Source organism: Papaver somniferum, chromosome 5 (assembly GCF_003573695.1).
Source record: "Papaver somniferum cultivar HN1 chromosome 5, ASM357369v1, whole genome shotgun sequence".
NCBI lineage: Eukaryota > Viridiplantae > Streptophyta > Magnoliopsida > Ranunculales > Papaveraceae > Papaver > Papaver somniferum.
In genome coordinates, this window is record NC_039362.1 from 213,925,671 (window position 1) to 213,938,892 (window position 13,222).

The window sequence follows — 13,222 nt, forward strand, 5'->3', positions numbered from 1 at the left end:
ATTAATGTCACAAGAGTTATGGGCTTCCTTTAAGGTGTATGAGCAAAGGTTGTTAAGACACTCCGAAAAGTCAATTTAGAGTGCTTTTCAATCAAAATTCAACTTGGATTCAAAAAATTAAGCAACAAAGAAAAATGAGTACAAGGGTGAATCAACATCAAACTTCAAAGGAAAATGAAAATGGAAGAAAGGAGGAGCTAATTCCAACAACTATACAAAGAGTGATTTGTCTCAAGTACCAAGATGCACTTTTTGCAAGAATAATGGTCACTTGGAGAAGAATTGTTGGAACAAAGGAAAACCACAATGTCGCAATTGCAAAATGTATGGGCATTTGGAGAAAGATTGTAGATACAAAGAAGATGAAGAACAAGCCGGTAGAGCCGAAAATAAAAAGGATAAACAAAATTTGTTTTATGCTTGTCAAAGTGCCATGGTGACTTCAAAGTGAAGTTTGGTTTGTGGATAGTGGATGCACAACTCATATGTCCGGTGAAAAAAGATTTTTTGTTGATATAGATACATCCATAAACTCTCTAGTGAAGATGGGTGATGGAAATATGGTTCAAGCTAACGGAAGAGGTACCATTTGTTTGCAAACTATCAATGGAGCAAAATACATTAGAGATGTGTTATATGTTCCGGACTTGGCACAAAATTTTATTAGTGTTGGATAACTTGTGGAACTTGGGTATGCGGTTCATTTTGAAGATGGATATTGCACCATTTATGACAAGAAGCACAACAACAAGAGACAAGTCATGAAGAGTATCAAGATGGAGAAAAATAGAAGCTTTCCAATTGTGTTTGAAAAGCAAACAAATATTGCATTGAGGATGGAAACCATTGATGAAACATGGTTATGGCATAAAAGATTTGGGAATTTGAATTTCAATAGTCTCAAGGTGCTTTCCAACAAGAATATGGTGCAAGGACTTCCACAACATATCAACCACAAAGATGGAGTGTGTGAAGGTTGTGCACTTGGGAAGCAACATCGCCAACCATTCCAAAAAGGTGTAGCATGGAGGTCAAAGGAACTTCTTGGTTTGGTATATACCGATGTGTGTGGACCAATGAAGATACTAACTCATGGAGGTAATATATACTTCATTTTATTCATTGATGACTTTACTCGTATGACTTGAGTGTACTTCATGAGACAAAAGTCCGAAGTTTTTAGCGTCTTCAAGAAGTTCAAGAGCCTTGTTGAAAATCAAAGTGGTCACTACATCAAAGTTTTGAGAAGTGATAGAGGCAAAAAATATAACTACAAAGAGTTAGATAAATTTGTGAAGATGAAGGCTTGGAAAGGCAACTAACCATGGGTTATACTCCTCAAATGGTGTTTCCAAGAGAAAGAACCAAACCGTGATGGAGATGGAGAAGTCCATGCTTCGTGAGAAGGGTATGCCTAGAGAGTTTTGGACCGAAGCCGTTAACACCATCGTCTACTTGATGAAAAGGTGTCCAACAATATCCATATGGGGACAAACTATGTTTGAAGCATGGAGTGGAAGAAAGCCATCGGTAAGACATCTAAAAGTTTTTGGTAGTGTGTGTTATTCTCAAATTCCAAAGGTAAAGAGAACAAAGCTTGATGAATCAAGCGAGAAGTGTATATTTCTTGGCTACAGCCTCCAATCAAAAGGTTATAGGTTGTTTAGTTTGAAGAACAACACAATGATTACAAGTCGTGATGTCTTGTTTGATGAAAGAGCTTCATGGAATTGGGAAGAAGGTAAAATTGAGAAGAGAACCGCTATTGTTGATGAAGAGCAAGAAAATTCAGCAGCAAGTGAAGTTGGAGAAGGTGAAGAACTACCTCAAACACCCCAAAATGCAAGGTTTAGAGCATATCCAAGTATGTCTCCAAGTCCTAGTGCATCAACATCACCACCATCGGCACCAAAGAAGATGCATAGGTTGAGTGAAGTGTATGAAAGATGTAACTATTGTACGGTTGAACTGGAAAATTTTGATGAAGCATCAAAAGAACTGGTTTGGATAAAAGCTATGGAAGAAGAAGTTGTTGTAATTAATGAGAATGACACATGGGAGAAATTAGCAAGGCCAAGTGACAAAGAAGTTATTGGTGTGAAGTGGATCTACAAGGTGAAGTACAATGCGGATGGGTCACTTCAAAGGTGCAAAGCAAGGTTGGTGGCAAAGGGATACTCTCAACAACCCGACATCGACTACAATGAGACTTTTGCACCTGTTGCTCTTCTTGACACCATTAGAGACGTGATTGATATGGCATCTCAAAGAGGTTTTTTACTTTATCAACTTGATGTCAAATCGGCATATTTGATTGGAGAACTCCGTGAAGAGGTCTATGTAGAACAACCACAAGGTTTTCTGATTGAAGGAGAAGAAGACAAGGTATACAAGTTAAAGAAATCTTTGTATGGCCTAAAGAAATCACCACGAGCTTGGTATAGTGAGATATATGGATACTTCAAAAGGAAAAACTTCAACAAAAGCAAGAGTGAGCCTGCACTATATGTGAAGACAAAAGGTACGTATATTCTCATCGTTGCCTTGTATGTTGATGATCTTATGTTTACGGGTAATGATGTTCATATGATTGAACAACTTAAGAGATAAATAATGATGAAATATGAGATGAGTGACATGGGTTTGCTCAAGTACTTCCTTTGTATTGAAGTTCACCAAAGTGAAGATGGAGTGTTCATTTCTCAAAGAAAGTATGCCGAAAAGGTGTTGAAGAAATTTGGTATGCTTGGTTGTAACCCCACATCTACACCACTTGTAGTGAATGAGAAACTCAAGAAAGATGATGGAGGAAGAAAAGTTGATGAGACTTACTATAGAGGTATAATTGGAAACTTGTTGTATCTTACACATACAAGACCCGACATCATGTTTGCTTCAAGTATGCTTTCTAGGTTCATGAGTTCACCTAGTCATTTAAATCTTGGCGCGGAAAAGAGGTTGTTGAGGTACATACAAGGAACAATGAATTTTGGAATCATGTATTCAAGAAATTTAGATGTCAAATTAGTTGGCTATTGTGATAGCGACTTGGGAGGGTGTATTGATGACATGAAGAGTACATCGGGATATGCTTTTTCTCTTGGTTCAGGCATATTTACTTGGGCATCCAAGAAGCAAGAAACCGTAGCTCTATCCACGGCGGAAGCGGAGTACATTTCGGCATCAATAGCTACATCTCATGTTGTATGGCTAAGAAGAGTAATGGAAGATATTCAAGAGCAGCAAGAAGGGTGCACCGAATTTTTTTGTGACAACAAATCCGCAATTGCTATGTCCAAAAATTCGGTTCAGCATTGTAGAGCAAGGCACATCAAACTCAAGTATCACTTCATTCGAGAAGCGGTTGAAGAAGGTGAGATAGAACTCAAGTATTGCAAGACGGAAGACCAGTTGGCGGACATATTCACCAAGGCACTTCCCAAAGGAAAGTTCCAAAACTTTAGGGAATTACTTGGAGTTGTAGAACATCACATTAAGGGGGAGATTGTTGAGTGTTAATGTAATGTTCGAATGTAATAGGAGTGTAAGAATATAAGTAGTAGTAGAATTGTATGGACAATAGATGTCCACATGTCTTCTTATCTCTATGGTCTTATATTGACCATGTATAGAGAGACAAATTATTATGAAGAAAGAAATCAAAGAAAATAGAGTGAGAAGAAACTATTAGTTTCCCATTCCCTCATGATCAAAATCCTTCTTAATCATCATCATAAATTCAATCAAATATCTAACAATTGGCTTTGAGTTGGAAGCCCACACACTTCAAACATGGTATCAGAGCTAGGCCCGTATGAGAGTGGAATGAGAAGTAGACCCAAAGGGCTGCCCGTCCACCCGTATAGAAGTCCACATTGTAGTGGCTTAATCTCCGCCCTACACGTGGAGGGGGAACATGTTGGAGAAACTATAAGATAGTCCCACATAGCTAACTCCTTAGCCTAGATCTTAATATATAAAGTGTGGAGCCACTCTACTCATTGTCAATTGGTTTTGAGTTGGAAGCCCACGCACTTCTGGTATCAGAGCTAGGCCCGTATGAGAGTGGAATGAGAAGTAGACACAAAGGGCTGCCCGTCCACCCGTACAGAGGTCCACGTTGTAGTGGCTTAATCTCCGCCCTACACGTGGAGGGAGAACATGTTGGAAAAACTATAAGATAGTCTCACATAGCTAATTCCTTAGCCTAGATCTTAATATATAAGGTGGAGCCACTCCACTCATTGCCAATTGGTTTTGAGTTGGAAGCCCACACACTTCAAACATACTTGATGGTTGTTTCATACTGGAATTACTGATGAGATACGATGATGAAGTTGCTACCGCAGACAAAAAGGATCCAATATTTTCTGGTACTTGGATTCTTTCTAGTTTAGAACATGATCTGATTTTACTTAAAAATCAGATTCCTTTTGTAGTTCTTCTCAAACTTTATAGTTTAACCCTTGGAATATTTAGAAAATCTCAAGCTAGTGATGAGCTTAACGAACTTGTTGTTTGTTTCTTCCAAGGTATGTTACCTTGTCTAGGAGTAACAGATTCTAGAACACAACAACAACCTAGGCATATATTAGATCTTTTACGCATGAATCTGTTGCCTGAAACGACACGAAGAGAGAAAGCAGGGAATTCTCCAAGTTGGTAGTTTACTTCTTGTATCACCGATCTTAAAGAAGATGGAGTCTATTTAAAGAGAAGAGATGTTTCTGATGGTTTACTCGATATTCAGTTCAACAATGGGAGTCTTGAGATACCATCTTTTTATATCGATGAAAATACATATGTTCTTTTGAGGAATATTATAGCGTTCGAGCAATGTGATGGGAAGTTGACACATCAGATCACGTCTTATGTTTTACTATTAGATATAACTTTATGAACTCGGAAAAAGATGCGAAAATTCTCTGTAATGAAGGGATTATCAATAATGTTCTTGGCAACAACAAAGAATTGGCATTAAAGATTAACAGCATGTGCAACGGAGTTAGCATCAGTGATTTCTGCTACGGCGGTTTATGCAGAAAAGGAAATTTTGGCCGAGAAAGAGGACAATTTTGGCTGGGGTTTGTTGCTTGATTTTACTATCAACTATTTTGCAAACCTTATATGCAATTCTGGCTAATCAGTGATCGAGTTGCTTGAGTTTGGTGATGGACAAGTGATTTTAAGTTTTATGGCATTTTTATTTTAATGGGTCAGAGTTGTAATTTTTCTTTTGTTTTTGAAGTTGACATTTTTATTTTAATTGGCAAGCTGCAAGTTACTAAATTCCCAAGCCATAACAAGAAGAAACAGAAATCGGTTACGAGTTCTCCAATATGCAGGACATCAGATTTCAAGTTGCACAGGGGTGCCTTGCTTGAAACCATTATATCACTGAATCCATGAAACACACGCTGACATTGTAAAAACTAAAATATAACATTATAGGGGTCAATGTTTAAGATTGATTACACAAACTTTGAACCTCCTATTGTTTATATCTATTATCAGTCGCTATGACAGGTATTTCAGTGTATGAACAAGAGTTAGAATGGAACCACTAAAGTTTGTGATCAAATAAATCCATTAAAAACCCCTTTTGGTATAAAATTGCCCTAAAGGGACCGGCAACTAATAGAAGGAACTGCGTGGTGTGATTATAGTACAACGGCCAAGGTGACCTGATTTGCCTTTGAGAGATGTTTAAAGTGTGAACCATATCTTCCCACTGAAAAGACGATGATGCCTCACTTGATCTGCAGAGATTACAATAGTTTGTCAGACAATTATGCTTAATCGGAAAACTCTAATATATATATGTATTCATCAATACACGGAAAAATCTAATATACACAACACATGTTGAACAATGTTCACTGACACCCAAACGTTCAGATGAATAGAAATGTCACTGCTGTAAGTTTACATATGTAATAGTTCTACTGAATCAACTGTGTCCGATAAGCAATCTAACAGAGTGCAGAATCAACCATGTCATGATTTAACACCTTTCCTCCTTAAGATGGGGATGCCACCACTAACTGGCTGCAGATTTCTCCACGAAGTAAGCAACTTTCCTGGCTCAAAATCCAAAGTGGGACAAGACCTGTCTATAACAGTTGAAAATTTTGATATCTGTGGCTGCTACCTGTGTTGTACAATCTATATATATTTAAGGATGGTGTGGTTGATCATATGACATTCCAACAGAACACTCACGCAGTTCACTGGTGACTAAATAAAAAGGACACACAGATTGCAGGTATTGCAGGCTTAACTACTGGCCTTCTAATCTCTGTTTCGAATAGTAAAAAACGAAGAAGAGAGTTTTTATGACTACTTACCAGGAATTCTTGGTTTCTTCAATCTTGTCTTCGTCATGTATTCTTCCATTAACTTGTGGTGAGACAGCAGCAGAGGAACTTTCCTGAGCACCTTGATGACTTCTTAGGTTGTTAAGGCCTTGTCCAATTGATTGCCACCATCGTGTACTAACATTTGACTGCACACTGGTAGGGCTTCTTTCCGATAGAGGTTCAATTGGCCGAGCTGAATTAGGGTTCAGCTCTGAGAAGCGTACTGCACCAAGGATTCGTTCTGGAAGTTCAGGCTCGATCTGGCTTTCAATGAGAAATGCTAAATCAACGGTCAAAGTTGTTATATAACCAAATGCTAAATGGACAATTGCATTTGCAACCATTGAAGCTCCAATATCCACGTCAACTTCTATAAAATTCTCTCCAATGGAGTACTTGCATGACACAGCTCGCCCAAGTATACAAATTGCTTGCTCCCCAACTGCTTTTCTCACTATCCAAGGACCCTTGACAATATTTGCTATCAGTTTTAATCTTGAATTACGATATGCATCATCTCCCTTCACAAATTTGTCCATCAATGACCCTTCTGGAATAGGCTGCAATGCACCAAAATAAGCAACAGCACTGTAGTTATCTTTATTCGGTACTTGCAGATTAAATGCCCAAACAAAAGGCTTTTCTGCAGATGGAAATTCGTCGTCTAGAGCTTTCCTAATACGGCTATTAGGACTGTTTAGGACCTCTCCAATCTTTGTAGCGCCTTTGATCCAATCAAATCCTAGAGGCTTTAAAAGATACTCACCACCAGGTATCTTAACCCGTGTTGAAAAATATTCTGGGCCTCTAACCATGAACTTGTCTGCAGGTGGGGTTGCCCAACCATTAGGGCAATTTTCCGGCTCAAGACGTGGAACAGCTCCTTCGGCTCTCAATCTTTGAATCCATTCAGCCTCGTCATTTCCGCCACATGCAGCCATACGTAAATGAAAAAAATCTGATGAAAGAAATATATCAGATATCCTTGAAACAATGAAGTTACAGAAATATTGGAAACAATAAACATGCATATCTTAACAAATTAACAGGCGCAGAAATGGCGGGGAGATTGATGACAATTTGAAACATAAAGACGTAAAACTAACCATATATTTCGTCTACTATGAGATAATGAAAAATTAAACGTATCTATCAAACCATAGTTAATGAATCTTCCTAAAAGTGCAAACTACTTTAAGAAGTCAGCAGTATGATTAATGTGCTGATTATTAGTGTAAAAGATGCAAAATCCCACAGTTTCAAAGGAGAATCATATCACGAAGTTATCCACACAATAGCAGTCTGTGGGACAGAATCATGGAACCCGCCATATGAATGTGACGAAATATAACAAGCAAATCCCAAAACATTGTTCTGTGAGCTGATTCAGGACATTAATACATGAGCATTATTCTGATAACGTATCATAATAGTTCTGTAGGGTTCATGCCCATTACACCAGTAAGATAAAAAAGAAGAGAACCCTTTTACCGCACCCTCAACAGCTAGTGAGCTAACTCAAAATATTTTAATGTGCTTGCATTCCCAATACGTGTTTTCACAAACATTAAAGTATATATCTTTTATCCTAGTTTTGGTTTACAAATCCAGTCCCCTTACGACCGAAACTCCCAAGGGGGTGGGAAAATTGGAAGTTTGGCCATCTCAATACAACTTTACTTTTGGGGTTTTTCCAGAGAAATTTTGTACTAACAATTGAATGGGACTAACAACCTGAGACCTCCCTCCAATAATACAAGTCCTCAAACTCTTTTCACTCAAAATTCACCATAAAAATCCCTACATTATCAGTCCACAGTACCATGGATAACCAAGAAAAGTCCACAGCTTCAATTAAATTCTAGTTAGAATTAGGGTTTTACATAACAAAACAAACATACCCATACGCCAGAAATACAAATCAATCACTGAAAATCACACATAGAGAAATCCCAATTCTCCTAAGTTCTGTAGGGTTTTTACAAATTAAATGAAAATCAAAACAGAAAGAAGAAAAAAACATTAATAATCAAAACCCATACCTTATCTTAGCCCAAAATCAAGAATTTGAGAACCTCTGACCAGGAAGCTAATTATTACTAGATGAAAATCTTAATCCAGTATTCCAGTCTGTATTACTGTCTCCTCTGCTTTTGAGATCTTTTCCTCTTTTTCTTTTCCGTATTTCCACTTTCATAAAACCGAAACAAGTTAATACAGTGAAACAATGTAATATCCACTGTTGATTCATACACTTATTAACCACCGTTAGATTTGATCTTCAGATATTTAATCAATTATTCATTTACTTAAGATTGGTGTATTGGATCAGGATTTATCTAGATAAAATTAGATACTTATAAATATATGATTATGGATTATAGTGGATTTAGATACTTATAAATCCCGAATCTAGTGGATTTATAATGTTTCTTAACGAATCTTTAAGATTCTTATAAATATATGATTATGGATTATAATGAATTTCCTTAAGAGTAGTTAGATTTTTAAAAATTGAAGTATATTAACAATTAGTAATATATTTGAAAAAACCAAGATCTTCATGATTTCCTTAAAAAAAAATCAAAAGTTGAGGTGGTGGGTGGATGTGGTGGTGGGTGGATGTGGTGGTGGACGGTTGTAGTTAGTGTGTGTGGTGTGGTGGTGGGCGGTTGTAGTTAGTGTGTGTGGTGTGGTGGTGGCGGTGATGGATTGTGGTGGTGGTGGGCATGGGCGGTGGTGGTTGGTGTGTGGCGGTGATGGTTGGTGGTGGTGGTGGTGGTCGACGGTGGTGGTTGTGCTAGTGTTGGTTGGTGGTGGTAGAAAAACATAGCGTATTGTGATAAAAAAACATTATCCATAAGAATCCATGAAACTCTTGTGGTTTGAGTTAAGATTGATATGAGATAATAACATACATATTTTGCTTACAAATATCCATAAGAATCCATATATATCTTGTCCCTTAACTATCCTAAAAAATCTTAAATAAATTGAATACCTAGGATATTTGTGGAATCTAAAACAATCTTAATTGAATACCATGAATATTTAATGATTCCTTACATATCCTAATTGAATACCTAGAAGTTTTTAGAATTGTTAAATATCCATATAATCCTAATTCAATACACCACTGACATGTACGTTTCTCTTTTTGCGATTCTGAATTGGCCTTAAATAAAGAGAAATTTTCCAATTGCGCAAGATTCGGGAAGAATTTGCCATAATTAAATCTCTGAATTGGGTGTGTAGCACCCTGGTAAATAACATGACAGATATAATAAGATATGAATAGAGAATTGATGAAAAACATTAGTACTTTAAGCTACAGAGATGTTCAAGTGCCGAAGACACAAATAAGATAAGTTTTGAAGAGGATATCTATGAAGATCTTACACACTCTGAATCAGATGACGGATTGTCTCCGTTTCCCATCTGTGGTTTTACAAGTTTAGTTCCTCGTTTTAAATTTTGCAGCTACAACGTTGAGACTTCTTACCGTTGTGACTATTTACTTGAATCATTCGAAAACCTCAAATCCAAGTGTTTTCAAACTTTGACATGACCGGTTGGGTCACCCGGGATCAACAATGATGCGTCGAGTTATAGAAAACTCGCATGGACATCATCTGAAAAATCTAAGAGTCTTGGCGACGATAGATTGTCCGTGCAACGCTTGTTATAAATGAAAGTTAATCATTAGACCATCTTTGATGAAAGTTGGCACTGAATCACCTAATATCTTGCAACGCATTCAAGGTGATGCTTGTGGACCAATTCACCCTTTGTGTGGACCATTTCGTTATTTTATGGTTCGTATTGATGCTTCCACACGATGGTCCCATTTTCTTACTTTCAACTCATACGTTTGCATTTGCAAGGCTTCTTGCGCAAATTATTAGACTACAAGCTCAATTTCCAGATTTTCTTATCAAAATTATTTGTCTTGATAATGCTGGTGAATTTACATCTAAAATATTTGATGATTTTCGCAATTCGATTGGTATTGATGTTGAACACCCCGTTTCTCATGTGCGCACTCAAAATGGTCTAGGGGAATCTTTTATTAAGCGCTTACAATTGATTGCCCAACCACTAATTTTAAGTTCTAAATTGCCATTTACATCATGGGGTCATGTTATATTACATGTTGCATCTGTTCCGTATCAGACCAACCATCTATCAAAAGTACTCGCATGTACAACTTGTACATGGGCAACAACCAAACATATCCCATCTTATGACTTTTGGTTGTGAAATGTATGTACCCATGGCTCCACCTCAGAGAGCGAAATGGGTCCTCAGCATAGACTCGACATTTATGTTGGCTATGGCTCTCCATCTATCATTCGATATTTAGAGCATCAAACAAGAGATGTCTTTAAGGACAGATTTGCTGATTACCAATTTGATGAGTTAATTTTCCCGTCGTCAGGGGGAGAAAAGTTAAAGCTTTAGGAACGTCATGAAACCTCATGGAATACACCATCACTAGCCCATTTTGATCCTTGTACAACCCAATGTGAACTTGAGGTTCAAAGTATCATACATTTGCAAAACATCGCAAATAAAATGCCTGATGCATTTACTGATACGGGTAAGGTAACAAAATCACACATACCTGCTGCAAATACTCCAGCGAGAGTAATTATTCCAGAAGGACATCATGATAATCAGTCCACGGTACGCTTAAAGCGTGGAAGACCTCTTGCTACAAAGGATTCAGTTCCGCGGAAAAAGAGATCAGTAGCTGGCATTCCGTAGAAAGCCATTATCTCTGAAACATTGATTGATCAACCAAATACTGATATACAAGTTGCACCTGAGGAGGCGCATGTACCTAAAAACAATGAGATCTCTATAAACTATGTTGCTACAAGGAAATACTGGTATATGAATAAGATAATTCCTGACAGCAAATTTGCTTTCATTGTTGCTTTGGGTACCATATAAAATATTGATGATTCCGAACCACAATATAAAGATGAATATCGACGTAGAAAAGATTATCCAATGTGGAGGGATGAAATCCAAGTAGAGTTCAACTCATTAACCGAACGTAAAGTTTTTTATCCAGTTGTTGAAACTCTTGAAAATGTAAAATTTGTCGGATACAAATAGGTATTCGTACGAAAGCGTAACGAGAAAAATGAAATTGTGAGACACAAAGCTCGACTCGTTGCACAAGGTTTTTCTCAAAGACCTGGTATTGATTACCAAGAAACCTACTCTCTAGTGATGGATGCCATTACAATCTTAATCCTTTGCTTAAATGAGGTTCCTGGGACATCTATGAGGCCATACACATCAAAACAAGGTTTGTGCACGAAAACTAAAACATCCATTTCTCTCTTCTTCACATCCTCAAAAGTGTACTTATCAGGTACCCCCGCAAGATGTGTCAAACCTTTGTAATCATCATTACCTTTTTTGTGCACCCATTCACCATTGTAGTGGATGAAAACAGCTTTGCTTATCATTATGGCGACGACAATTTAGGGTTCTAAAAGTAACTTCATTTCACAAAACATACTATCAGTTATATACAATATAAGCAAATGTTGATTTTTTATGTTGGCCAGACATGTGGAGTCCCAAGCTTTTACACAATCAAATATGGAGAAGAAGTAAAAGTAGATATTCCTCCCGTGACTCCTAAAACAACTACTGGAGATTACAGCGGATCCAAGATGCTTCCCCACATTCCCTTGACCCCTCTTAACAATCTCACATCGTGTTCCAGTGAGGATTATCAGTCCAAGAATGAAACCATCAAGGGATATGGTGGTGTTAAAGGTACGTTTATTTGTCCATCTTATTATTGTACTTTTGTATTATGTTTTTCCTGACCAAATAGTCACACTAATGTTGAATGTTTTATTTTTCAGAGAGTACTAGTGGTCCAAAGGCTATATAGTTTTGATCACTAACATTGACAAACATGCTTGAGATAGCAACGCATGCGAGTTCGACCGAGCAATGCTCTAACAATCTCACCCTTTGTCAATTTTAGTGACAAAAATATCAATACATATGGAACACAAAAAAGATAAAGAAACTTTAGTAGCTCGTATTCCACATGTCTAGTCTTCAACATTCTTCGAAATCTTCGTCATTTCCAAGTATTCCAATGATCCCAAAGATTGTAAATTTAGTATCACCGTTTTTGAAGATCCGTAGGTATAACAATGAGAAAGCATCGGTCTCGATAATTGTTATACAGTGTCATAGTATTATTACACAATGTCAAAGTTCAATTGTATCACAACTTCAACAATAATACTATGGTGATATGTATCACTCCCCCTTAGTCAATACTCCATCTCACATGGAAACCACTCCCCCTTACACAATGATCCAAAAACCATATGTATTTGTAATGTGAGATACATATTAATTATCCCCCTTTTTGTCAATAAAATTGGCAAAGGTACAAGAACGGGATCGTTATGAAATTTCCGTAAGAGACATTTCATGACTAAAAGATAAATACATAACATCTAATTTAAATACAATCATATAGCCGAAGCTAATAGCTTTCATCAAGGAGTTTAAAAATACAAGATAACCCCTCTAATATTCCACAGCCGCACTCCCCTCAAGATATTACCATTAAGCACAAGTTCAAAAGAACTCTCCCCCATTTGATGTCATTCCCGAAAGAAAAACAAGAGCGACCTTAATTTCAAAATAAAATAAGGATTTTAATGGACACCAAAAACCATGAGAATGATTTCCTATATCCAAAAACTAAATAAAATTAATCACAAATAAACCCATGATTAATTAAATAGAAATACTCAATCAAATTAAACACAAAAAGTAATCAACTTAATTGATTATGCTCGACATAAGAGAAC

General features: G+C 37.1%; 1 protein-coding gene across 1 annotated transcript; it reads right to left on the reverse strand.

Moving 5' to 3' along the window:
• Positions 1 to 5,423: 5,423 nt before the first annotated feature.
• On the reverse strand, positions 5,424 to 8,526 carry LOC113284594 (protein ENHANCED DISEASE RESISTANCE 2-like). Its single transcript, XM_026534088.1, has 3 exons — positions 8,402 to 8,526; positions 6,348 to 7,317; positions 5,424 to 5,759 (listed from the first exon to the last, which is right to left on the reverse strand). Coding segments are annotated over exons 2-3 (954 nt in total). The 5' UTR covers positions 7,301 to 7,317; positions 8,402 to 8,526; the 3' UTR covers positions 5,424 to 5,758.
• Positions 8,527 to 13,222: the final 4,696 nt, after the last annotated feature.

Coding starts and splice junctions, on each gene's coding strand:
- LOC113284594 (XM_026534088.1), bottom strand. CDS start 7,300: ATGGCTGCATGTGGCGGAAATGACGAGGCTGAATGGATTCAAAGATTG.